At 37.1% G+C, this 25,620-nt stretch overlaps 1 protein-coding gene across 6 annotated transcripts in view; it reads right to left on the minus strand.

The window, feature by feature from the left end:
- The window catches only part of iqsec2b (IQ motif and Sec7 domain ArfGEF 2b), a 75,543-nt gene that overhangs the window by 13,459 nt on the left and 36,464 nt on the right, over positions 1–25,620 (minus strand). Inside the window, exons 7-16 of one of the 6 annotated variants that reach the window (XM_055045820.1) lie at positions 25,106–25,228; positions 24,546–24,712; positions 23,064–23,203; positions 22,844–22,969; positions 22,656–22,755; positions 22,408–22,569; positions 22,025–22,219; positions 11,832–11,979; positions 11,161–11,238; positions 10,852–10,965 (exon numbers count right to left, since the gene is read on the minus strand). In XM_055045820.1, coding sequence (XP_054901795.1) covers positions 11,172–11,238; positions 11,832–11,979; positions 22,025–22,219; positions 22,408–22,569; positions 22,656–22,755; positions 22,844–22,969; positions 23,064–23,203; positions 24,546–24,712; positions 25,106–25,228 — 1,228 coding nt within the window. In that variant the 3' untranslated portion in view covers positions 10,852–10,965; positions 11,161–11,171. Of the gene's footprint in view, positions 1–15; positions 140–3,254; positions 3,312–10,315; positions 10,451–10,584; positions 10,756–10,842; positions 10,966–11,160; positions 11,239–11,831; positions 11,980–13,673; positions 14,009–15,515; positions 20,515–20,754; positions 20,805–22,024; positions 22,220–22,407; positions 22,570–22,655; positions 22,756–22,843; positions 22,970–23,063; positions 23,204–24,545; positions 24,713–25,105; positions 25,229–25,620 lie in introns of those variants that run through there. The other 5 variants (XM_055045819.1, XM_055045817.1, XM_055045814.1 and 2 more) reach the window with 5 other exon arrangements.

Here is a 25,620-nt window from a genome sequence, read left to right on the forward strand (position 1 = left end):
TAACACTAAATTCACCTTTTTTCTTGAAGCCTTTGTCCCTTGCTACAAGTCCAAGTCCCATCATCTTTGGTCCGGCTCCGTAGATCTGCAGCTTCTTCAGCTCCGGGTTCTTCTCTATGTCTTCCTCTGTTGGTTCCGGCTGCGAATAAAACAACACTTTCATTACGAAGCCACAGACGGACAGCAGCAGCTACTTCACCAAACACACAAGCAAAGCAGCAGCTGAGTGATGACCGAGTGCAGAACAACGTAAACGTACTAAATGCATCACAAGAAAGGATTAGGGATTCCAAGGAAGGAAATGTTGACCTTTAACCCAGTGGCAACTAAAAGGACAGGAGCATCCAACACTAGAAAACAAACCCACCAGCAGACACAACCAGTCATGGCAGGAGGAAGTTTCAGCATCCACCATATCCTTGCATTCTGTGTTAGTATTTAAATTAAATATTAAAACGTGTAAAGAATAATAAAAAAGATTTTTAATAATAGACAGTTATAAAAAGGCTTGAGATGTATTTGTTTACACTTTAAGAGAAAAATAAAACTGGCCAAGAGTCAAAACTACTATTTCTTATTTTCACCAAAAAAGACCTCAAAATTTTTTTAGAAGAAATTAAAATTTGCTAGAAAAACTATTTTTTTTCTGAAAAAAAAAGAAAATTAGATCAGTATTAATTTTAACATTTTAAAAAGTTGATGTCTTATAACATTTTTATTATAATTTAATATTTATCAAGATAAAAATCTCCTTTCTAAAAAATTTTAAATCTGTATTTAAAAAATTATTTAAACATTTGATCAAATTTTAATTTTTTATCTAATTTTTAAAAACTTATAATTAAAATTTTTATTAATGTAAAAATTTGTGTATTGATAAAAAGCATAACAAATTTGTATTTAAAAACAAAACTGCTTGTTCAGTCGACCCTTTTAGTATTTTTACACCAAATCTTAAAAAAACAAAACCAGAAAAATGGTCAGTGTGATGATATTCTGAACTGTTCTCATGTAACCAAAGTTTTCCTCTTACCTGCACTGAACTTAATCCTGCTATTTATATAATTTAAAGAAACTCATTTAAAGTTATCAAAACTTTAAAAAACCTGACAGACTTAAATCTGCAAAGAGTCAAAACACATTTTAAAAAGTTAAAACCCAACAAACCGTGGCATCATTTTGAACAGGTTGCACAACTAAAACTGACTCACTGAAATAAACACTGGGTGCAAATTTCAAAACTATTGTGTGGTAAGAGTTTCACAATAAAAGCCTTTCACAATACCTTTAGATGCTGTTAAACTGCAATCAGTGACAAAAAAGAAGAAAAGAAGAAACATATAATGCCCTAAAAGATGCTGTTCCACCGTTTTTCTTCTTTCCAGTGATTCCAAAATGGGTGAATCAAAACCATCTGAAAGCAACTGCAGGTAAAGATGCACCAAGCAGAAACGCAGGACGAAAAAGACCGGTTTGCTCAAAACTCGAAACAATAAGATGCAATTTACTTTACTGATGAGGAAATAAACCAAACCTAACTGTTAAAGGGACTCTTTGTTGCCCTGCAGAAGACGCAGGTCGCTCTTTTTATTTTCAGAGAGGTGATTGAATTCAGACAAAGCAAAAAAAAAATATTTTTTAAGCAAATGCATATCAGCCATTTATTTAATGTTTATTCTTATAACTGTTGTTGTTTTAAGCTATTAAACTTGATGTCATTTTAAATGTGCTTCATAAACATGTTAACCTTCTACAAGAAGTGAGACTTTCAGGGGTAAAGACGATCAATCACAATTTCAAACTCTGTCCATGACTGATCAGGTTGGATTTCAAAATATTAGCAGCCTTTTGGAAGACTCACATTTAAAAGGTGAAAATTTCAAAATAAAATAATGAAAAGTCAATTACTTTTCTTTTAGATCTAAAATGAAAACTACAATTCTGTTTTATGAACTTTCTCGCACATGGTGTGACGTCACCTCTGGGGGCCAATGTACCTTCTTAATGCACATTCTCAACAGAAATAACACTAAGTGTTATTTAGACACAATTAGTGTTATTTAGTGTTTATTCAGTATTATTTAGACACTATTACTGTCACTATAAGCGTTATTTAGACACTATTGGCATTATTTAGACACTGTAGGAATTATTTAGAATTTTATTTAACTTTATAGTCATTGCACATGTCAAGTACAAAGCAATCAAAAGCAGTTTGCATCCATCCAGAAGTGCTTGACAAATAAAAAATATATTACAAATGTACATTGAAGTTTTTTCTTTTTACTAAAATATACAATTTAAACCCTTTTAACGCCAATAGTGTCTAAATAAAGCTCATAAATAACACTACGAGTTCCATCTCTGAATGAGAATCAGAATCTGATTTTTAAAAAGCAATAGCTGTAGGTGGAAACATTTTAAATTGGTGATTAGGAATTTGCCACAAATCTGATTGGTGCATCTCTAGTTGAAAGTCCTTCAGTCATGCAGCTGCAACTTTGTCGTTCCTCCAATTTTGCTTCATACTTTCTGCTACTATTGATACTTTTGTAAATGAAAGCAGAAAAAGCAAAAGAAAATTTGTATGATGATGTAGGACAAACTCACAGAAGTGTTAGCTTTAACTGCAAACAAGCAAAAAAAAAGAAGCAAATTTCACCAATTTGACTATTTTTAGTCACAAATTGTACTTTGTAATTAATTAAACAAGTATTTTTAATAGGTCTAAGTAAGTGCACTCAAATGAGAACCCATGCAGCCACAGTGTTAGCGTCTGAAGTGATGGCAGAGCAAGCCGAATCATAGAAAGTGGAGAAAATTAGGACATGGACAGCTCAGCAAGTAAGCATTTAAAGGCAAGCATTAGTAAAGAGAGTAGGGGTGAAAAAAAAGAGCAAAGCAAGTCAAAAATCCCCGGGAAGAGTTTGTTTTTTCATAGCAGTTTCAATGTTTTTATAGACGTATAAAAGGCTAAAAAAGGATACAAGGACAGCTGGCAATATCTGTAAAAACCTGAAAACTCTGTAATACATCTTTACACAAATAGGCTGAAACTGATATCAATTTTAATAATTACTGTTTTTTGTGCTGAAACGACACAGAAGAGGAGTGATTGCATGGTAATGAGAAGATTTTAGTACTTAAAAACAAGTGAGAATTTTTTATTTTTTTTTAGGTATGGTGGGTTAGGGACAGCAAAAGGAAGGAAGAGGGGGCGGAAAGTGAGCTCTTATGCTCAGGGGGGGCAGTACCGCAGAGATGAGTTGAGAGCCAGTGGTGAGAGGATGGGGGGCCAGATCCTCTGGACCCTGCAAGGGGAGACAATAACAGCAACAATAAACTAAGACACGGAAAATGGAAAGCGGCAGGGAGTAAAGTCTGGAAAAGTTGAGCCAGAATAAAACATCTCTCAGCATCTGCACATTATATTCCTTTACCAGAACGTTCTGGAGAGAGTTGCCTCATTTAAAGTGTTTTTGTCTGTTCATTTGCAGTCTTCACAGATTAAAATGTTTCAAGGCTACTGAAGATCAGGTTTTGTTTTTAGAAAATGTAATAATCAATTCTAAATACAATCAAATTCCTCTTTATAGAAGGCAAATAAACAGCTGCATCCAGATGGTAATTTTAAATGAGGCAGCTTTAAAGACAAAAATCAAAATTTTTGAAAAGTCTTAAGTTCTGCAATTAAATGCTTACTTACAATGTTGCTTTTCATGCACACCAAGTTAAAACAGTATGCCAGCATGAAGAAGATTAATCTGAGGATGTGGAAGCTAATTTGTTGGGTCCAAACCTTTGAATCTGTCCAGTCCAGCTGAGTATTTTCAACTCTGTCGTTTAACAGTGAAAAAGAATAAATTGAAATGAGAACTAAAGCTTCACCGGCAAGTTTTATCATCAGGACAAAGACCCAGTTTAACAGGAGATATTTCATCTGAAATATTTAATCATCATCAGTGGAAAATTGATGCCCACATTGTGAAAGACCGCTCTGCTTCAATGAACAATTTATGTTGTTTTTCCACTGGGGGTTTTTTGTGGATCCTGTCGGCACTTTGGTGCAATTAACAGCTTAGAAGGGAAGTTGACACTGAACTGTACAAGTGCAATTTAATCAAAAATATTATGCATTTTAGTGTTTTAATTCAAAATGTGCATTTATTTCTTACCCACCGACATATTTTGAGCATCTACTCCTCATCGTTTTGATTAATTTCTGCATCAGTGCAGCATAGCATTGAAAAATACAGCTCTGAAAAAATTAAGAGATTACTTAAAGGGATCAATTTCTTTGATTTTACTTTTTATAGGTATATGTTTGAGTAAAATGAACATCATTCTTCTATTCTATGAACTACTGATAACGTATCCAAAATTCCAAGCACAAACAAAATAACTAAAAAGATGTTTGGCTCTCAGACCTCAACTAATGCAAGGAAAACAAGTTGATATTCATTTAGAAACAACAATACTAATGTTTTAACTCAGGAGGAGTCAGAAATCAATATTTGGTGGAAGAACCAGGAGGTTTTCACTGAAATTCAGTGCAGAGGCCTCTTAATTTTTTTCCAGTTGTATATTCACAGATCCTCTGCAAAGTTTATGGTGAGACCACTTTACAGGCAAATCAAGAGTCTACATGGTAATTAAAGCAGGTATTGGACCTTTTGGCACTGTGGGTAGAAGTTTTGTCCTGCTGGGGGGAAAAAACAGACGTTTTGGCACCTTCATCTGCAAACGACATGGATCCTAAATCTTCGCTCACTGTGTCAGGCTGGACTTCAAGCAGCTCCTGCCTCCCTGGGTCCTAAACTAAATGCATGAGAGGATTTCTGCACTGTTGGACAACAATCTGTTCTCCCTTTGAGATGCTTCTGGTGTCGTCTCTGATTCGGAAGTGGCTCAATGGAAAGAATGAAACAGTTGCAGTGAACTTTTTCTGACTAAACTTTTCTTTCTTTCACTCAAATTTCCACTACTGTGGCTGGAAAAAGCCTCTCTGGTCAGCCACCTTCTTTAGCATTTGTGGCATGGTTGTATTATAAGTCTGGCAGGCCACCAGGCTTTACTTGTCCCCCCTCCAGGCTAAACATAGCTTATTTAAATTTCTTTTTTTTTTTTAAATGTTTGCATTTTTAAGACTTTATGGTTGGTGTTCAGGTATTAATCTTTCAATCACATATAATTATCAAGCAATATTTTCAAATTTCCTCTCAACTTTAAGCATTTTTTAAACTCAAAAACATGACGGGCTGCTGGATGAATGACTGCCGAGCGCCCAACCACCGGGCTTAGCAAGTTTTAGGGGAAAACCTTTAACTGTGCAGTCTGCACTCTTGTCGTCGTCTTCTTTTTTTTTTTTTAATAAAACATTTTTTTCTCAATTGTTCAGACAGAATAGGGTTGTTATTTAAAGTTGAAGTCAAAATTAACAAAAATATACAAACGTTTGATTGATTTTTAGTTCTTAGGTGAACCAAAATATTCAACCACATCATCGCAATTTTACAAGTTGATTTTTTTCAACTCAATGTCAAAAAATTATTTGAAGACTTGGAATTTATTAGTTACAAGATCATTTAATTTCGCTTTTAATAATGCATTTTTTAATTTGAAATTAAAGGAATATTAATAAATGATTAGTCAATGTAGTGAACAAAAACTTTTAGAACAGAATTATTGAAAATGTGCTTAAGGAGAATTTGAACTTCTTGATAAATTTAATAAGGAAAATCTAGTTTATAAGAGGTTTAAAGGGCTAAATTTCTCAGACTAAACATTTCATTTCACTCAAGCTAATTTTCTTATGAAAAACTATTTCAGAATCGAAAGCCTTTGTAGCATTTAACTTTGTAATCTTTTCTACTGACAATCGGCTGCTATGTAAAGTTTATAAATGTTTTGTGCTTTTTCACTGTTTCTATTCAAAATGTATTAGAACGAGTCACTTTGTTGGAGATTCATCATCAAAATTAATAAAAATACATCTGGCATACTCCGTGTAAATCCAAACAAGTATGTCAATAACAATATTCTGATTGTGTTTTTTCTAATTTAATGTATGCACCGGTATGTAACAATGACAATTCAGTCTAATTTCTGGTTGCTCTAGTAAACAAAAAGACTGCAGACAACTGAAAGCAAAATATCTGGATATTATGTTCAAACTCAAACAGATGCAGTGATATTTTACGAGAGAATAACCCATTAACTGCATAAACATTACATGTTTTTTTGGGATATAGTCATCTTCTCACACTGTCCTAGTTTGCAAAATATATCAACAAAAAAGAGAAAAATGTCAAATTAACAGAAGCATAAATATGCATGTAAAATAGGCCTGACCCAGAAGCTGTGTGTGCAATAGAAACAACAGAGTGAAACACATTTTCACATCATGCAGCTTGTAAAAATAACTACCTTTTTGTATTTGGATGAAAAAGCATCAAAGGAAAGCATAAGAATGTGAGCAGAGAACAAAATACCCCAGAAGCACAAAGCAATAACGGCAGAATCAAGCAAAGCAGCAGGATGGAAAGCAAGCATGCTGGAATCTGTTCTGAGTGCACAGAATCGTTTTCTGGACACAAACATTCGTCTGACGCCACACAGCTCGCTGGAAAAAAACTCAATGACAGTCGCAGCTCACGTTAAACACAGAAAACACACCTGAGTTCATCCATTTGGCTGATGATCAAACATCAGGCTGTACAGGTCATAAAAACTAAAGAGCAAGTGCAGTGTTCAGTCTTACGGTGTTGTGACATTGTTTTGGAAAATCAGTTTTAATCCCCAAAGTTGTTCAACCGGTCTGATATAAAGAAACGTTTTAAAATGGTCTAATTTTTAAAAGTTGTAGAAAAGGAAAAACACTAAAATAGATCCCAAATATTTCCTGGATGACCAGAAAGATAAAGAGTGGAAATGAAATTATTACACCTATAGTGCGTTTGTCTGGATTCCAGAAGAAAACGTGAGTAAAGAAAAACAAGATGGGCTTACATTTTCGGATCAGAATTAGATTTTTGGTTTTCTCCTTATTCCACTTCTGACCAAGTAGGGAACAGATTAGCAACAACAATCATTCATTTAATGTTTTTTTTTTCTTTTTACTTAACAGGCCTGTTACAATCAGCAGTAAATCAATTAATCACATGATAAATTGAGTTAAATTCAATAGTTTCAATTTGAATGATTTATCATTTTTCACTTTTTCTTCAGACTATACTATCCATTTTGTTTGAAGAACATTTTTGTTTACAGAAACTTGAGTTTCCATTTTATTGGTTTTTATACATTTATTTTGCATATTTCAAATGTCTTCCAGTTCCCCAAATGTCAATTGTTCATAAGAATGTAAGGTTTATTAATGCAATTTATTATGCCATTACTTTCACATAACTTAAGATTGCACCGATATAAAATTTGGACCAATATAAATATCCGACATCAATATTGCTGTTATGGCGATAACCGATGTTCATCGGTATGATGTAGTTTTCAGTACCGTTTTGACATCTTTGGAAAAAAAAAAAAAAAACAACACAACAACCAGAAACGGATAAAAATAAATACTGATTCTTTGTATCAGCCCAGTTTTTGTTTTTTTGACTGATATAGAATACATTGTGCATCCCTAATCTTGATAATGTTCTTAAAACAACAATATTACTGTTTAGCGCAACAATTGCTGGGACAAATTATCGTCCGTCAAAATCTACAATCACGACCGGCCAACTTAAGAACACAGACCTTTGAAATGATTCACTTGCTGCGATCAGCATATATATAAAAAAACTAATTATGTGCACGTAATTTCCTCAAAATGAATCCACATATTGCCTCAGTATGAGCCGTCCTGATTGAAAAACTTTCTGCAGCTGAGCAGCAGACGTGGACAGCATGCTTGGCACTGAGCTTCATGAGGAGCAGATCAAGGCGGCCGCCATGCGCAGCGAGCATGAGGCTTCAGCTTCCAATGTAACACAATGACGACTCAGATGGAGCAAAAAGCTGAAGTAATGACACTGGATTCAAATGTGGATGGTTGTTCACAAGAAGATGCAACTAAAAGCTGACTGATCTTTGACCTGGAAGCAAAATTTTACCTGAATGGTACTAACTTGTGTGCATGTTTCTCACTCCAGGTGTTTATTCCTGCCCAGAAAGTAGTTCAACTTTTTCATATACAGACCCTGGTGGAAAAAAAACATTAACTAGGGACTGTATGTATTTGTGTGAATATATGGGATCATATTGGCATGGATAATGAGTTCCTCTTTCTGGGGTTCATACTACATGTAGAATGTTTTTTGTAGCTACCATGCTAGCTGCTAGCCTCGATGCTAGCATTACTTTTTAAACCAGCTTTAGCTTTTTAGCTAATTTTAGCTTTAACATGGATTTTTATTTTCCCAGTGTGCATGGATTGTGTTACTGTAGGTCAACATGCAGGTGCTAGCCACTGATGCGATGATTAGTATTTAGCTGGTTTCACTTTATTAGCTTATTTTAGCTTACAAACTGTTGTGACCTTCAAATTTAGCTTTTCTGCACCAATTTCTAATACGGTTCGGGTGGGATTTTTACATTTTCATCAAAAACATGGGCATGCAGCATTCACACTGCATTTTCAGAGGAAATGGATATTTTCTAGTTATTTTTGTTGAACAATAAGCTTTGCTTCTACCCTTTCTGTTTTGATTATGCCAGCTATTTTTTTCCTGGTTTTGGTGTTTTATAGTATTGTGTTTCCTTAAAATTCATGTGTTATTTTGAGATTTATGAGATAAATTATGCAACAAGCTAGGAATCATTTGAATATTCAAAAGAAATGTTAAAATTTTTATAATTATATTAATTTCTTATGCATTTTACTGTATGTATGTAAAACACAACAACATGAATAACAGATAAAAACAAAGTGACATCTTCACAGATAAGTCTAAAAACAGAGCTTTACATTTGTATCCAGCCTCCTCAGTAAATACTTTACAGATCCACGTTTTGCTGTAATATTCATCTCCAGCCAATATTCATCAGATCCAGCCTCCCTGTCGTTTCCACCACAGAGTACTTTGTATATGAACAAAAAAACCTTTGGTCTCATCTGAATACAGCCTTCTTATACATGGCAAACATTACTCCGTATTTAAGGTTTGCGTCTAAATTTGTTAAAAACTTAGTTGATAACAATATCTCCACAACTTTATGTGACATGTGCTTGATTAATCAAATTGTTCACAAACATTGACTAAATAATAATAATAATAAAAAACCTGAGGCCTTCAATAGAACAACTGTATGTATATTCAAAGAGGAGAAGCACTAATTAAGGGACTTTTCAAAACAATATACTGAATTTTATTTTGTACAGAAGCGCTTGACTGCAAGTGCTTGAAAATACATTTAGGAACAATATCTTGTTTGAACAAGATAAAAAAAAACAGACTTATCTTCTCTTTTAGAAAAATAAAGATTGAAACAATAAAACGCAGGAACTCTTGGGATTCTTAGATGTTGTCCAGAGGAAACTGTCAGAAGCAGGAGAGTCACGAGATCCTTCACGTCTTTTTAACAAGTCAGGAGGGAATTTTTATATTTCGTTTTAATGAGAAACTCTCTTGTCATAACGAGATGTCGCTCCTGGAAGTTAAACTCTTTTGTAATACAACCGTTGGAGTAAAATGAGATGAATACAAAAATGTATGCCGCGCAATTTAACTTCATTTGAGAAAAATAAAAGTGTATATTTCTTCTGGTCCTTTATAGCCATATTTGAGGTCTTAGTTTATCACAAGACCTCAAAAAAAAAAATACAAACAAAAAATGATTGAGCTTTCTGGTATTAATGTGAAAAAAAGTACCCTGGGGAGTTTTGTAACATTCATTTTGTCAAAATTTTCTCTAAATTATTTAGTCATAACCAAAAGTGGCAAAACTAGCCAATTACCAATTGAGCACAAGAACTATAAATACAAATAAACTCCCAGATGGCATAAAAACAAGATTCTTATAGACTCAACAGTCAGTAAAATGTTCATATATGTTGAATATATGAACAAACTTAAGTTGCAGCTTGCAAGGTGAAAAACATGGACAATAAAAGCAAACAGATGGATTTGAATTGTGTTGAATGATGGATCATCGCTGGTAAACTACATAATTTTCTCTAATTTGCTTCATATTAAAACAATCAATAAGAAGAATGGTGTAGTTGGATTGTGTGCATCAAAAACTGTTTTCCACAAAGCATTACTGGTTCCAGAGGTATGTAGGTATAAAAAATAAGCATCAGCGGGTGACTCACGTCAGGCTGGCACCGGTTTGCTCTGCGTCCATAGCCGTTCATTTTGGACGGCGGCACAGACTGTCGCAGCGGGATGGAGTGAGGCTTGTACTCCTTATCCACATCTTCTCCATCATAATGCTTTGGCTTGCAAGGCTTCAAATCGAACAAAAAATGGAGTTCAAAATGGAGATTATTTATTAACACAATAACCTGCCTCTTTACATTTTAAATTTATTGCAATTTAATTTAAAAAACTGGCAAAATACAACTAAAGAGTGGAGTAGTACCGTCAGGCTGGCGCCAGACTGGAACATTTCGAATGGATAGACAATCCTCTCATAATGTGAGCGAAGCAAAGACCCGATGTTCTTCCCTGGAGGGTAGCCGAGCCGCTGCGCTATACGAGCCCATCGTCGTTCCTTACAGATCAGCTCAAAGCCTCCTTCATCCGCCACAATCTGAGGAAAAATGAAAAAAAATACGCTGTTCAAATCCTCTCAAAAAACAAACAGCTGACATTCCTGAGCAAATGTTGATTTACTCACCTTTGACAAACTGTACAGATCCAGAATGCGCCTTTCGATATGTGGGATTTTCAAAGAAGAACCTTGAATTTCCCAAAATCTGGCAATGCGGTCCAAATAGTTGAGCTTCACTCTGGTCTCAGCCTAAAATGAGAACACAACGGTTCCAAATGAAGTCGCCATACTGGCTGAACAGATGCAGCATGATGCATAGCTGCAGAACATTTAGTGCTGCATGGAATCAAATTGAGACACAATAACAACCATCTGCTTCAAAATGTGTCTGGAAAATGTTGCATTTTTTTGGAGGACAAAGTTTAGTGTGAAGACGAGCCTTACCTCCAATTCGTTTAACCTCTGGATGCGAGGAGTAAAGTGAAAGTTTTCCAACTCCACTGAAAACGGAGGCTGCCAGTCCTGAGTGAGAGCAAAGAACTTGTGAATTATTCTGCAAAGTTGTGTGTAGATTGAGCTTAATTCCTGCTTAGATGTGGCTTTCCAGCTAATGTTATTGATTAAAAAAACTTATCAAGAGTAAAATTACATCTTGCTATAGACTAATTACAAAATTCGAGGACATTGCAAAAAATGTCAGATCTCCCCTGTAAATACTCATAAATTTACAAATATTTATATAAACCAAATTAAAAACAGACATAAGCCTTTTTTTCCTGGCTGTCTGAATTTACATCTGACCAAACGTTTCTTGTTTTAAGTCAGAAAAGATTTTAATCATTCAAACTATTTACTAAATCTCACAATAACGAGAAAAAGAATAAGTCAGATATATTTTTCTTCATTTACATGCAGACTGATTAATATCTCTTTAAGCAATGAGAGAAAGCTCAGATGATGAGCTCATGGTTCTCGCCATGAAAAGCTCAAACTGTCTACATCAAGATGAGACATGTTGTAAGGAAGGCCGGAGTTCTTAAAACATTTTTTTAAAGGTAACAAAATGCAAAACATCCAGTTTCTGCAACGCAACTTAGACATAAGCAGATAGTTACCGGCGGAGGTCGGATTTTGCAGATTCCAGACTTCTCTGCGATTGGACGTATCTTGGCGATGTAGCCCAGGGGATCCTGGAACTCCTCCCATGACGGCTCAAAAACGGGACACTCCGGAGGGGGGATGAACTCTTCCACTTCCATTTCCCTGACAACAGGAAAAGCACAAAAAAAAACAAGTTAAACAACTTTACACACAAACAAATGGGTATAATATTATCAATATTTCTGTTTGTTGAATCTCTGCAGCTATTTGCAACCAACGTTTTACATTTCTAAGCAGCCAAAACATGTTTTTAGTACCTGACGAATAATACAACACATCCTTCCACTGACAGAAAAACAAAACAAATTAGAATAAAGGATATAATAAAATTTAAAACTTCAATTAAAGTTTCTTCAAATAACTAAGATGTTTAGTCTTTCAAAATCACTACTTCCTCATTTTACTACCAGATTGATGGTTCCTTCAAATATTACACATTTTCCAATTCCAAGTATTTTCACAGGACAGTAGTTTCTATAATCTTTGCTTCTCTATTGATGGAAAAACCCCAGGATGCAATTTATTGTCCAGGAAATCCCCTCCCCCAACGTCAGACACAACAACACAAACCCAGCACATCAGAGGCCAGTAAGGACTCAAGTTACACCTTTTTAGTCCAATTTCAAACATGACCTAACAGCATAACAACAGTTACCTGAGCTGACAGCAATAATTTACCTATCAGTGGTGTTTCTTATCTATTTAACACATGGAAACATCTACCAGCCATTTTTCATGTGTACATATTTACACATGTCCCATCTAATTCTGCCTATGTTTAGCTGTCTGAAGGTGGTTATATGTACTAACCAACTATAATTTTTTTATTTTAGACAAATAGAAAAGAGTGATCACAGCAATCCTTAGGCCTACTTCAGCAAATCCAAACAGAAGACAAATGAGTGCTACCAATCACCAAACATGAAGAAACGCTGTAAACAAAACCTTAAAACATAATCAGTTTACTCCACAACAATAAGCAAAAAAAGGCAAATGTTTAGCAGATGACAGCATTTGTTGATTAATGTGAGAAGACAGAAACAATTACACCGAGTTTGGATTCATTTCGGGAATATTCACGAAAATCATCTTAAAATAAACTCAATTTGATGTTAGTATTTCAATGAGCGTCAATTATATTTTTCACGGGCCTTCGGGCAAACAATGGCGTTGAGTCAATGAACCCTGATGCATTAAAAGGCCAGAAATGCAACTCCACTTACAAGTGGGCAGGGCTTGGTTTACAATTATATCACAAAACATCAATATTAAGCCAAAACTGACACATAGCTTCACTTTAATGTCGACACAAACCACATTCTTTATTTTATCCCATTAGCTGACAGTGTTAGCAAGTAAACTTGTGAGAACTGACGTAAAACACTAAGCTTACCTTTAGCGAGAGCCGTTAAACACGGTTAGTATTAAAAACCAAAAGCCGTGAGGCCAAATTATCTGTCACTCATCTGCTCCTACTGATGACAATGACCCGAGTTAACGTCCATTATCCAGTAGCGAGAGGCCATAACACCACTAACAGCTTGGGTTAGCATCAAGGCCTCCAAATTTTCCTAGCAGCACCGTCCCACTGCCTCCCACTGGTCTAGATAACTAGCATCCGTTTGCTAACGTTAACTGGGTGGCTTGAAGGAGTCAACAATGTAACCGCAGCCCTGCTAACCCATGACTACACAGCGCTGGTAATGTCGACTATAAAGTATTTTTCATGAACAAAAATCCAGTTATATATCCAGTCCGTTATAGTACAAGTGTCTAGCTGAATTCTTGTGACTGACCCGAAGACACCTCGATGTCCCGGGGTGAGATAAAGACTGTGGCCGCACTCCTTCCTCTGTTGGTGGTTAGCTAACCAGCTGTGCTCGGTCCTGTTCTGTTGGCTAGCAAAGTTGACCCGTTTTCAGCTTCGGTTCTCCATACACACCGCTCTGCCAACCGCACGGGGTTAATGTATGAGTGGCTGATGTTCGTTTAATACTAAACGAGAATCTCAAACTTTCTCAATTACTGTCGTGATAAATCATTTCCCGATCAACATCATCACTGTCTTCAGGCCATCCTGTGCATCTTAACGAGACGCCATCTTAGCTTTTTCTCATGACCGAAGTACAACCTCAAATATGCACACGCCGCCTCCCACGTTTTCTTCCTGAAAGTAGTGCGCACATACGCAAACATGCCGTGCAATTACAATGGCACTGTTGTGTGAGGAAGTAGGTCAAAATTATCTGAAGTTTTTTTTGTTGCAAAAATTAAGATATCGATATCACATCGTATTAAAAAAAAGCGGTAGAAATATTTCAAACAGCCCGTGTTATAACATAAAAGGAAATGCTCACCTACATATTTAGAGGCAGGGTTTACACTAAAAAAACACCAAATTTACCAAGTATATTTTTTTTTCTTGTTTCTAGTGTGAATATCAAGACAAAACTGACTTTATAAGTGACAGTTCTGCAAAAAAAAAAAAAAAAATTAGGAGCTTGTTTTCAGTAAATAAATTATTAATATTGATGAAAAAGTATTATTATTCAACTTATAGCACGGCAAAACTGTTTGGCAATGGAACCAGTTCTTCTTTCCCAATTGTAAAGAGTTCTTGGATTTAAAAAAAGTTACTTGCAAGTTAGTTTTGCCTTATTTCCAGTGCATTATAATATATGCACTAGAAACTAGGCTAACAATACTTGGCAAGCTTTTGTGTTTTTGCAGTTTAAGTATAATCCAGCCTTCATAACTTTTCAAAAATAAATAAGCAAAGAAATAGGGGGAGAAAATCATAGAATTTATAACAACAATATTCCAGATGAATTAAAATGATGTGTTATTATTTTTTTTTTACTTTTTTAAATACAATATTTCTTATAAGAAGAAAATATGTAAAAAATATATAAAATAAAGTAAAATTTTAACTCATTAAGATTGATTTCCATGTTTTGTTGGAGAAGCATAATTCAGTTTTTATGCACCACAAATCTGCAACAAACTTCCAGAAAACTGCAAAACAGCTGAAACACTGAGTAAATTAATTTAAATGTACGTCAAAAACTCACTTATGGTTACCATTGACTAATAATAATTGGAATACTGATAAATAATTTTGACGTATATTTGATGATGGCGTTTGACAAAATATAATGCTTGTTTAATAATTGGCATTATTGTTAAAAGAAACATCACTTTCACTTAAAATGTGGACAAGTATTTATTTAATCAAGTGTTAGCTCATCTAAGACAACATAAAACAAATTGTATCTATTTAATATACATATTAAAATGTTTATTCAAATTGTTACATGTATATTATTATGTACAACATATTAAAATTACTTATTTATTCATAAGCTTGTGTCACATTTTGGCACTGGATACTTTTGAACACCTCTGGCAACATTTTAGAAATTAAACTAATCCATAAAGTAATCAATAGTTATAGTTGATCATTATTTTTAAATAACTAAAAGTTTGACTGGACAGATTTGCTCTAAAGTTTCTATAATTCAGATCAACAAAATAACGTTTTTGTTAAAATGCATCATAACACACACTCCATAAAAATATTTCATGTCACTTTCAGAACTGCAAAGTTCTGAAAGTGAAAGTAAATCACACCCACACACTTGTTACTTCACTGCAAGGACACTTTAATTTATCAGAAGCAATAAATATTCACATCTCAGTTCTCTATTCTTCCATTACATGTAATACATACACAAAAAAAGAAAATCATGTTCAAAAATAATATCAATAAGTGCACTGACATTAACATTTCCCAGGCCTTGAGTGTATAATTGCTGTAACTCATTCTCGCTCTGGCAGTATGAAACAATAAGAAAAGAAGAAAAGAGGTCAATAATCCTTTTGGACAACATTTCCTGTCCCCGTCTTTGCTTTAAATGTGCATACATAATGGGACTCACATGCACGCACCTGAATACAGAATGGGAGCAGTTCATCCCATAATTATAAGAAGCCTATGTATAGTTTAATATGTACATTCATGTTTATATAGTACAATCTATTCAATAAGTGCAGATATATTCATGCAGGAATAGTTAAAAAGGACACAATAAAAAGAATACCCAACAAATACTTTCCATTTAACATTCTCAAAACTTTCTTAAAATCCCTTTTTAAAAGTTAAAATCTTCTTCAAGTTTCAGCATCTCACTGACATTTAATTATATGATGTATTCTCTTTTGGATCAAAAAAATATGCAATTTTGTTAATAAATGGCACTGAAGATGAACTTCATCAGTGCTCAATTTTATCTCGAAGAATGCAGTAGCAAAAAGGGGGTAACACTTACATTTAGCCCACAAGAAAATTAATAAATAACAAAACAAACAAAAAATTCATAAAATAAAGTATGTACCTGCAGGCTATTTTACATTCATAACTACTGTAGTGATTTCACCCAAGAAGCCTTCAGCGACATGCTGAGGCATCAGAAAATATAATATTTTGATTTTCAAAGTGACAGAAGAGGGATGATTAGGAGAAGGCCAGTTATGGCTTAAGACCTCACATGTGCAAAACCACAAAGCGTGCTTTTTTTCAGCACAGAAAAAAAGCAAACAAACACAATAACCAAAATCTGATGTAAGGAAATACAGTTTCAGGCTACATTCACACTGCAGCCTGAAGTGACCCAATTCCGATCTTTTGTCAAATCTGATTTTTTTATTTTATTTTTTTCACGCTTTCAAATATGTGACGTGTATCTGATCTCCAGTGTGAACTGAAAACGACCTGAAAGTGTCCCGCATGCGCAGTAGAGGGCGCAACAGCGTCACACATAGAGAGCGTGCTCGTGTTTTGTCAACCGCCTTAAAGAAGAAGAAGAAGTGCTCACTGTTTGCGTACGTAAACATGGATGCTAACAGCATATTAATCCTCATTATGATCCGCCACGGTTTTTCTTCCTACTTGGGCGCAGAATAGTGACGTATGTCGAGTATCGATGGCGTTCAGGTCGGATGGATGCGACCTGGCCGTTAGACCGCATTAGAATCGGATACGTATCGGATATCCAAGCGGCCTCGGTCGCATCCGAAATAAATCCAATCTGACTTGTTCAGACTGTCATGAAAAGTTCTGACACAGGTCGCATAAAGGCACAAAAAAAAGATATACAAAAAAGGTAAAAAAAAAAATCAGAATTGGGTCACTTCAGGCTGCAGTGTGATCGCAGTCAGAAGCTAACAGTCATATAGAGCAAAATATATGAATGTTGCCCTTCTTATGACTTATTTAAGCTTTTCTATTGCCAGGGTGAAATCTTGAGGCACAAATTTGTTAAGAAATGTCTCTAATACTGGCATTTCTTTAATTTACTACACAAGACAAGAATTATAAAACAGGCCAAATCTGCTTAAGGAGCAAGAAAACATTATTTTAACCTGAAGTACAAATTTTTGCTGTGTGTGGATCAGATGAAATCTACAACATATTCAAGCTTTTTCCCCCCATATTGTCATCTAAATTATGTGTTGCACAATTATTCCACCTTAGAACAAAATTAGACCAAAAAATCAATAAAAACCCCAAATTAATTTGAGATTATTGTTTGCAAAACTCTGACCTGAACTGTCAGTTGATTATTGATATTACACATCCATCCTTATATTTAGACATCACCCCAATGTAGAGAAACTCATGATATAAATTTAACTTAAATATCTCTGAATGTTGTTAGTCATGTCATCTACACGACCAACAACATTCACTGACATTTAATTTTGTCCTCTATGATTTATTCTCTTCTGGATCAAAAAAATATGCAATTTTGTTAATAAATGGCACTGAAGATGAACTACATCAGTGCTCAAACAGTTTGGATTTCTGTTTGGAGAAATCCAAACTTATTTCATTATTTTAACACTAAATAATACTCAACATTACAGACAGAAAGGAAAAAATATGATGATGTGAAAGAAAACCACATTTCACACATCAGAATACCCTCCCGTGGTTATGGCAAAATGAGAGGATCTGTATGTGCACATACTTTACAAACATTTGCTGATATAATTAATCACTGATCAAAACAATGATCGAACAATATTGATTATACTCAGGTAGAGCAGGTATATCGTAATATCAATAAAACAGCAAGAAGGTTCAGAAACACTTAAAATAAATTATTGTTTGTATCACTGATTAGATTTCCAAACCCACACAGAAAGTGTAAGCAAGCCCCATGACTCCAGCTGATGTAAGAGCAGGAAGGCAGAACAGCGTTAAAAACCTGCGATTGGCTTAGAAGTTTAAGACAGAGCAAATATCTGAGGTCATCTTCAGAATAAAGAAATGGCCTAAATGGCAACGTGTAACCAGCAACCAGGGATGGGGACATCATGAAGCCAAGAAAATTATTGCAAAGTCAAGGGAGATTTCTTCTTCTTCTTTTTTTTTTCCAAGTTTCTTCTCTTTTCAATGCAAAACTGCAACAGGAATGCATTCGGTGGTTCAGTCTCTATTTACAAACCCACTGTGAGTCAGTGGATATAGGAACACTCTGGTTTTCCAGTGTCACATTATAACATCTTGGTACTGTACATGGAAATATTCTCATACATACCTATGACTTCAAACAAGCAAAACTTAAGCATTATTATCAGATATAGATTTAGTTTCATTTAAAATTATATGGCTATAGACTTTTTTTTGATTGTGTGTGGCAAAAGTAGCAACGTGAGCTCATGTTATATTCTGTGTGCAGTTTTTCCAGGTATGTGAGCACATACCGTTTACCGCTAGCAGTGTTCGCTAGCTCCATGTGGAGCTAAATTGGGGCCATCAAGTTTGTTCAAAAGAAAAAAAAAACTGAAACTAAAAAAAATAAAATTGAAACTGAAAAAATATTTTCAAATAAAAAAATCAAACTGAAAAAAAATATTTTGAAACAGAAAAATTATTTTTGAAAAAGAAAACAAAACTGAATAAATTAAGATTAAAAGAAATTTTAACAAAAAAAAAATTTTAATCTGAAAATAATATATATTTGATAAAAAGTTAGAAACATGAAAAATATTTTTTGCAATAAAAAAGATTTAATATTGAAAAAAATGTAAAGATAAAAAAGAACATATGACTGAAAAAAGATTTAAAACTGAAAAAAGATTTGAAGCAGGAAAAACTGTTCTGAAGCTCAAAATAAAGATCTGAAATTTAAAAGAAAGTTAAAAACTACTTTTCAGATTCAAATTTCTTTTTTCAGTTTCAGATTTTTTTAAAACTTTGAACAAACCTTAGCTCCGCCTACATATGTGGGAAGCGAAGGTGAAAATAGCAGAGGCGCAGCAGCCTGCGTTTCCTCTTGTCGCCAGCGCTGCTGCTGTTGCTCTCGGTCCGGGCGGACTTGCTTCGGGTTCGGGACCTGCCCGCCTCCTCGTACCTGTCCTCGAAGCGGTGGCCTCTGGAGCTCCACGTCCGGCTCACACTACGGTGCTTATCCGGTTGATAGGTTTGGATTTGGAGCTGCCCACCGTACCTGTCGATCCAGCCCCGGTCACCTGCGGCCCCTGCTGAGGCTGCCCTGGGTGCTGGGGGGGGTGAGGGGAGAGAGGTGTAAGAGGGGTAAGGGGGGACGAAGGGGGGGGTAAAGGGGAGTGTGGTGGGGGAGGGGGGATAGAGGATAGAGGAGGGTACTGGGGCAGATACGGGGCGGCGGAGGCTGCGTGATGCGCACTGACGGAGGCGGACGGCAGGTTGTGGGGCAACGTGCCGAATATAAAGTGTGTTTGATGGGTGGAATGGCTGGTTGGGTGCGGCGTTTGTGCGTGCCTGGGGTGGGTTTGGGAGTGTGCGTGGGGGTGGGAAAGAGACAACGTTAGCGGGGGTTTGGAACCAGGGCCGCCGGCCCCTCTGGCAGATTGTGTGGGCGGCGCGTGGTAGAGGGCGAACTGCTGGCTCTGGGAATGTTGGGAGAGAGGAGAAAGAGGGGGGGGACATCCGACCACCATGTTGGTGTAGCGACCCTGAAGCCCATGCTGGGAGAGCTGGGAGAGATGGGCCAGCTGCGGGTGCTGGACGTGCGGTGGCCCAACCGGAGCACGACAGGGTAGTGGGCCTCTCTGTAAAGCATGAGGGGGCACACCTTGCAAAGGAGGGGGCGCGGGCTGGACGTGAAAGCGATGGTGATGGTAGTAAGGTGGCGGAGGCTGTATTGTGCCCACGTGACAGAACTGTGCGTGCAGTGCCTGAATCTTGGAAGCTCCCCCCTCCAGCTGGCATAGGGATGAAGGGGAGTGAGGAGGGGCTCCTCCAGTAGTCAGTGGGGGTACAGGTGCGGGGTATGGTGGCCCCGGTGGAATAAGGGGCCCTGGTGGTTTGGCGCGTTTGCTGCCGAAGAGTGAACCCAGGAAGGAGCTGCTGTTGTTGCTGCTGTTGCTCCCCCCAGGACCGCCCCCCGCACCTGCTCTCTCTGCACTGCTGGAGACTCCCCCAACTCCTGTCCCAGCAGTGGTAATTTGCTGCCCCGGCCCACCCCCCACCCCCGATCCGGGGCTCAGGATGGGGCGGTGAGGCCGGAAATCTTCTGTGCCGTAGCAGCCAGGGATGACACCCGGCATTGGATAGCGCTGATGAGGCTGCGGGCTGCTAATGATGGAGCCCTGGGAACATAAAAACTCATCAGGTTTTAAAAAACACACTGGAGAATTACAATCCCTGCTCCTCCTCACGTCAGCACACAGAACATGCTGGGGTGGATTTAACTGCAAAAAGCCATGCAAAGGATGTCAGTGTACCATGCACATTTAGTCGATATGCACATGCACTCAGACAGCAGAGCAGTGGTTAGGGGAAAAATGTAAGCCCTTTAGCTAATCTCAGCTAATCTTTTATAGACTTACTTCCATTGTACTGTCCAGAGAACCAACACTGTTCCTGCGACCACGTTTCCCTGCACCCCACCAGGAAGAATCAAGTTAGCAAAGCGTGAAAGATTGATTTTTTTCTTTATTACAAGAATCCAGTGCCTTGCAAAAATATTTTTATTCTGCTCATTTTTCACATTTTGTCATTTTAAAACCATAGACCTCAAGGCATTTTACTGAAATTTTATATTATAGACCAACATAAAGCTATACAACTAATAAACTTTTGCCATATGCCTGCTAAAGAATAATTGTAAATTCTTGTTTGCAAAATTGTTCAAGGTTATTCAGATGAATGAAAAATGTGTGAGAAGAGCAATTCCTACTTCTTTATTTAGGTTTATTCTCTGACTGGGTGATCCTAACAATTATATGGTTTAGTAATAATAAAAAAAACATCCAAATGCAGCTTGGGTGCATCGATTGCAGTGTTTTTAGCATATCTTCAATTACCAATCTTTAAAAAAATGGAATCGGCTGGTTCACGCAATAAGTAATTAAATTCATGCCCTTTTATGATCCTCCGACTACTTCCTGTAGTCTTTGTGGTTTCCACCAGTAGTAACATCCATTTGTTGGTCACATGACTTGTGTTGCGTGAAAAAAGCGTGAAAAAAATAAACCAAAGTTTGATGAAAATTGTTTAATTTTGATAAAGCCGAACAAACCACCTCATCCAAACAAATGAGTTTTTTCAAAATTGGCCTGTTCCCATTAAGCAAACTTGTTCTCTTTATGTCTTTGTTTCAACAATTACTTTCTTTTTTGTCCTTCTGCCATGAAAACCTTCTGCCATGAAAACCAAGTTTTTGGAGCGTTGGAATAATAGTTGTCAACAGATTCTCCGATATGAACTGTGAATCTAAGCAGTTCATTCAGAGTTACTACAGCCCTGGTCCTGTTGTGATGCTTATTTAACTAATATCCTCCTTGAGTTCATGACCATGTACCAAACTCTTTGCAGTCGGTTGAACCATTTTCTCTGATTTGTACCAAACTCTTTGCAGTACCAAACTCTTTGCAGTCCTTTTGTACCAAACTCTTTGCAGTCGGTTGAACCATTTTCTCTGAGGTTTTCAAACTTTGTTTTGTAGTGAGACAAAATTTGAAAAATCGCAAGATTTAAAAGAACTTTTGCAAGATAGAGGAACACAATTGAGCACTAGAAAGAGAGAGCAAGATCAGCCAACCCCAATCAGGAGAGATGATGTTAGAGAAATGGTTTTGAGCAGTGATGTCGTCTCACCTGTGTCCGAAAGGTCCCTGAGAGATGAGCTGAGCGCTGTGCGCTTCAGACCCTCACCCACTGAGCAGTTGTCATCGAAACTCGTCCTTCCCAAGGTGCCATTCACAACATCGCTCTTCACACCTACACCTCCTCCATCCACGGTGCCCGCCAGCAAGCTGGGCCGCATCACACCTTTCTGTTTCTCCAGTTCCGCTGCAGATTTACATAGAAACACAACGGAATATTAAATGAGAGAGAAAAAACACACAGAAATGAGCTGCATAACAACAACAACTTGGGAAAGTTTCCATTCTCATGTTTAGAAACATCTAGAACAATGTCTGTGATAGCCAACAAGGACAGTTTAAATCATAGAAATGACCAGCAGATGGGGCACTTACACTCCACTCTGTATTTCTCCATCTCTTGGACTTCAGCAATACTCTCCCTGAGGTCACTAACAAACCGGGTGCGGTCTTGCTGACTGGGTGCCATAAAGACGATAAGAACCTTTCTCTCTCCGCCGAGGCTGGATGAGGTCAGGCGGATGCCATGAGGGTAATCTAGTTAGAAACGGAGACATTTATGTTACGATGAAACAGAAAAACTAGGTTTAACTGAAAGGTACAAAATGAAAAAAGTTTCTTACATGAGTTCTGAAACATGTGGACTTGCATGTCAACCAAAGGGAAAGATTGTCTGAAGCTATAGGTTACTGAGGTTTTCTTCTTTTGGAAGATTTTGGTTACCTGGTATGCAATGAAAAATTTATATATTCACAGTGCATGATCAATTATTTAAACTTTAATATCATAGCAGTCTGAAAGTCAGCCTTACCACCAGCAGGTCATTAAAGAGAAAGACCTCTCGCTGGTGAACCCCTGTCCTCTGAGGTCTGTTGGGGTCAGGCACCTCGTAGAGCTGGCAGCAACACACCAGCCGGCGATGGGGAAGGGACAGCACCTATATACCCAAAGAAACAGAAAAAATCAATTTTACAGAAAAAAAATCCATTAAATTACATCTTATGATGCCTTAAATAGTCATAGAAACTCACAGGCTTTTTGCCAACAATGACCCTTTCCACCGCTTGCACCTGTGAGACGTGATCATCATTGGTCCGTAACTCCCATTTCTGTATTCGCTGGTAAATCCCAACCAGCAGGTCCCTGGGAATATCCTGACCATTGTCCACACCTTGGTTTGGATAAGGACATTAGTGGTTTTAGGAAATAAAGGCCAATGTTTCCTAATCCTGGTCCTCAAGGCACTTTGATCTGCATGTTTTAGATGTTCACCCCATTCAGCAAGACCCTGTGAATCAACCTTCATGAGTGCCAAACAAGGGAATGCCTAAAACATGCAGGGGATTGTGTCTTGTGGACAATGGTAGGAAAACACTGCTTTAAAAAGAGCCACAATTAGTTTTAACAATCAACTTTACATGAGGAATACTTGTAGATGTAAAAACAATACAGTAAAATTACATACAGGCTGTTTAGTTTTTATACATTTTAATAAAATATTGTCACACGAACGTCTCCATGTTGTACACGCTGCAATGCATTCTGGATAAGTGGTGTTTAATGGTCCAACTACGCTAGTTGCGTACAGAACAGTGATGAGTAACGTCAATAAGGCTTTTCAAATTGAATTGGATCATTGAAATTGATCGGAATGTAAAAATCACAAGAGGTAATGAAGATGAGGACCAAACGGAGGAAGAACTTGACCGGAGGAGTTGGGATTTTGCTGCCGCTGATATCTTCAGCTTTGTAAATTAAACAATGAACGACACAAACATATGGTTGGACTGGGTGATCCGGTAAGTACATCTATAGCTCTTCTACTGTCTTCCTCCGGGGCGGCAGTAGTGCCGCCGGTCCTACTGATGTAGAGCGCCGTTAACATTCAAAAGAGCTTCCAGTGCTATCTGTCTGATGTTTCTCCCAGCGATTTTCACTCCAGTTTCAGTGGGGTTTGGGCCTATATGGATAAAAACTGTGGCACAGCATTCATTTTTAGATTGTTACGGTAACGATCGGCAGTTTTGCTCATACAAATCATTCAAAGTCTTCTGGAGAGAAACGATGAGGATAAAAATCTAGTCCTTTGGAAGTTGTATTCTGCTCCGGCTCTCTACCATTGCGCTCTTCTTTTTTTTCACATGGGAAGCATCCAGATTCACCTCACAGTTTTTTTTAATTTATTACAGCCAATAGTGACACACAGTGTGGCATTATCAAAAATTACACCAGCCTTCCTGTGTTTACTCTGGAGATTTCAGTACAGAATGGACCTAATGACGTCATCAACCCAGCAGGTTTAGAAATGTAACAAAAGATACATTTTTTTTAAGTAGCTATGAGTTTTGGTGTATCACAAATAGCATTTTGTTTTAGTTAATAGGACAATTACAACATATTTAGGCCAACATGTTTAGCTAATCTTGGATCCCTTTAAGCCTTAACAGTAAGGAGTATATGCATGCTGAAACTTGTGTTTAATGAAGTGTCACTGTTAGCAACAGTGTCAGCACCTCTCAAATTCTTGATGAAATCTTCTAGTTTCATCTTCCTCTCTGCTTTGATGTTGGGGCTGTACATGTCCGTGTTGAGGAGGATTATGGCAAACGCCAAAATGAAGATGGTGTCAGGGTTCTGGAACTGCCGAACCAGGGTTGGATTGCACACGCAGTACCTCTGACTGAAAACAAAAGGAAGTAGTTGAAACCTTATAGCTTTGTTTCAGTCAACATCCAGCCAAAATTTGCATATGGGACCTCATAAGAGTACAAAATTGGCTAAAAAGTGGGCCTCAGAAGGGATTTTCCACAGACTCATACAGGTCAAATTAAACTTTTGTCAATATCTATTTGATAGAGATAAACTGAAACTGTTTGGACGACCAGTTGGACAGTACGTCCATATTTTCTTGTCAAGAAAGGTTTTGCTCAGTATACTGAAGTGTGTCTCATTTAAAAAGCTCACTTAGTATCCATTGAGCCTGAATAAACTCTTCAGGGAATCCACATGCAGCTGTATTGCTGGACAAACCAACTGAATGACATTTTTCTTTAGGTATTTTTCATTTACAAACCTGAACGCCTCTATAAGTCTCTCCACCTTTTGGGCTTCCCCTTGAACTTTAATTTGCGCCTGGAATTTCCTCAAAGCGTCATCGATGTCCATACCTGAGAAATCCATCTCATCCACCACACAGCTGCAAAAACACACACACAACTCACAGGTTATAGCTGAATTTCTGAAATACCAGGCATGCTTGAACTTGAGTAGCAGTATTATGTAATTCTGATCACATTTTATGTGCATGGGTGTGGGTTGAGTAAAGCTCTATGAAATCAAATTGGTTCAACAGCCTTTCAGTGGCTTCTGGGCATGTATGCAGATTTCCTCAGCTTTTTACCGTCAGTCCATTCATCCATTATCTTCCCTCTCATCCGGGAATGGGTCGCCCAAGGAGAGAAGCCCAGAGTTCCCTGTCCCAAGCCATTTGGGTCAGCTTCTCCAGGGAAATCCCAAAGCATTTCCAGGCCAATGAGAAACATAATCCATACCCCTACTAGTTTATAAATTATGAATTACTTATTCTCA

Source organism: Poeciliopsis prolifica, unplaced genomic scaffold (assembly GCF_027474105.1).
Source record: "Poeciliopsis prolifica strain line A6 unplaced genomic scaffold, Auburn_PproV2 SCAFFOLD023, whole genome shotgun sequence".
Classification (NCBI taxonomy): Eukaryota; Metazoa; Chordata; class Actinopteri; order Cyprinodontiformes; family Poeciliidae; genus Poeciliopsis; species Poeciliopsis prolifica.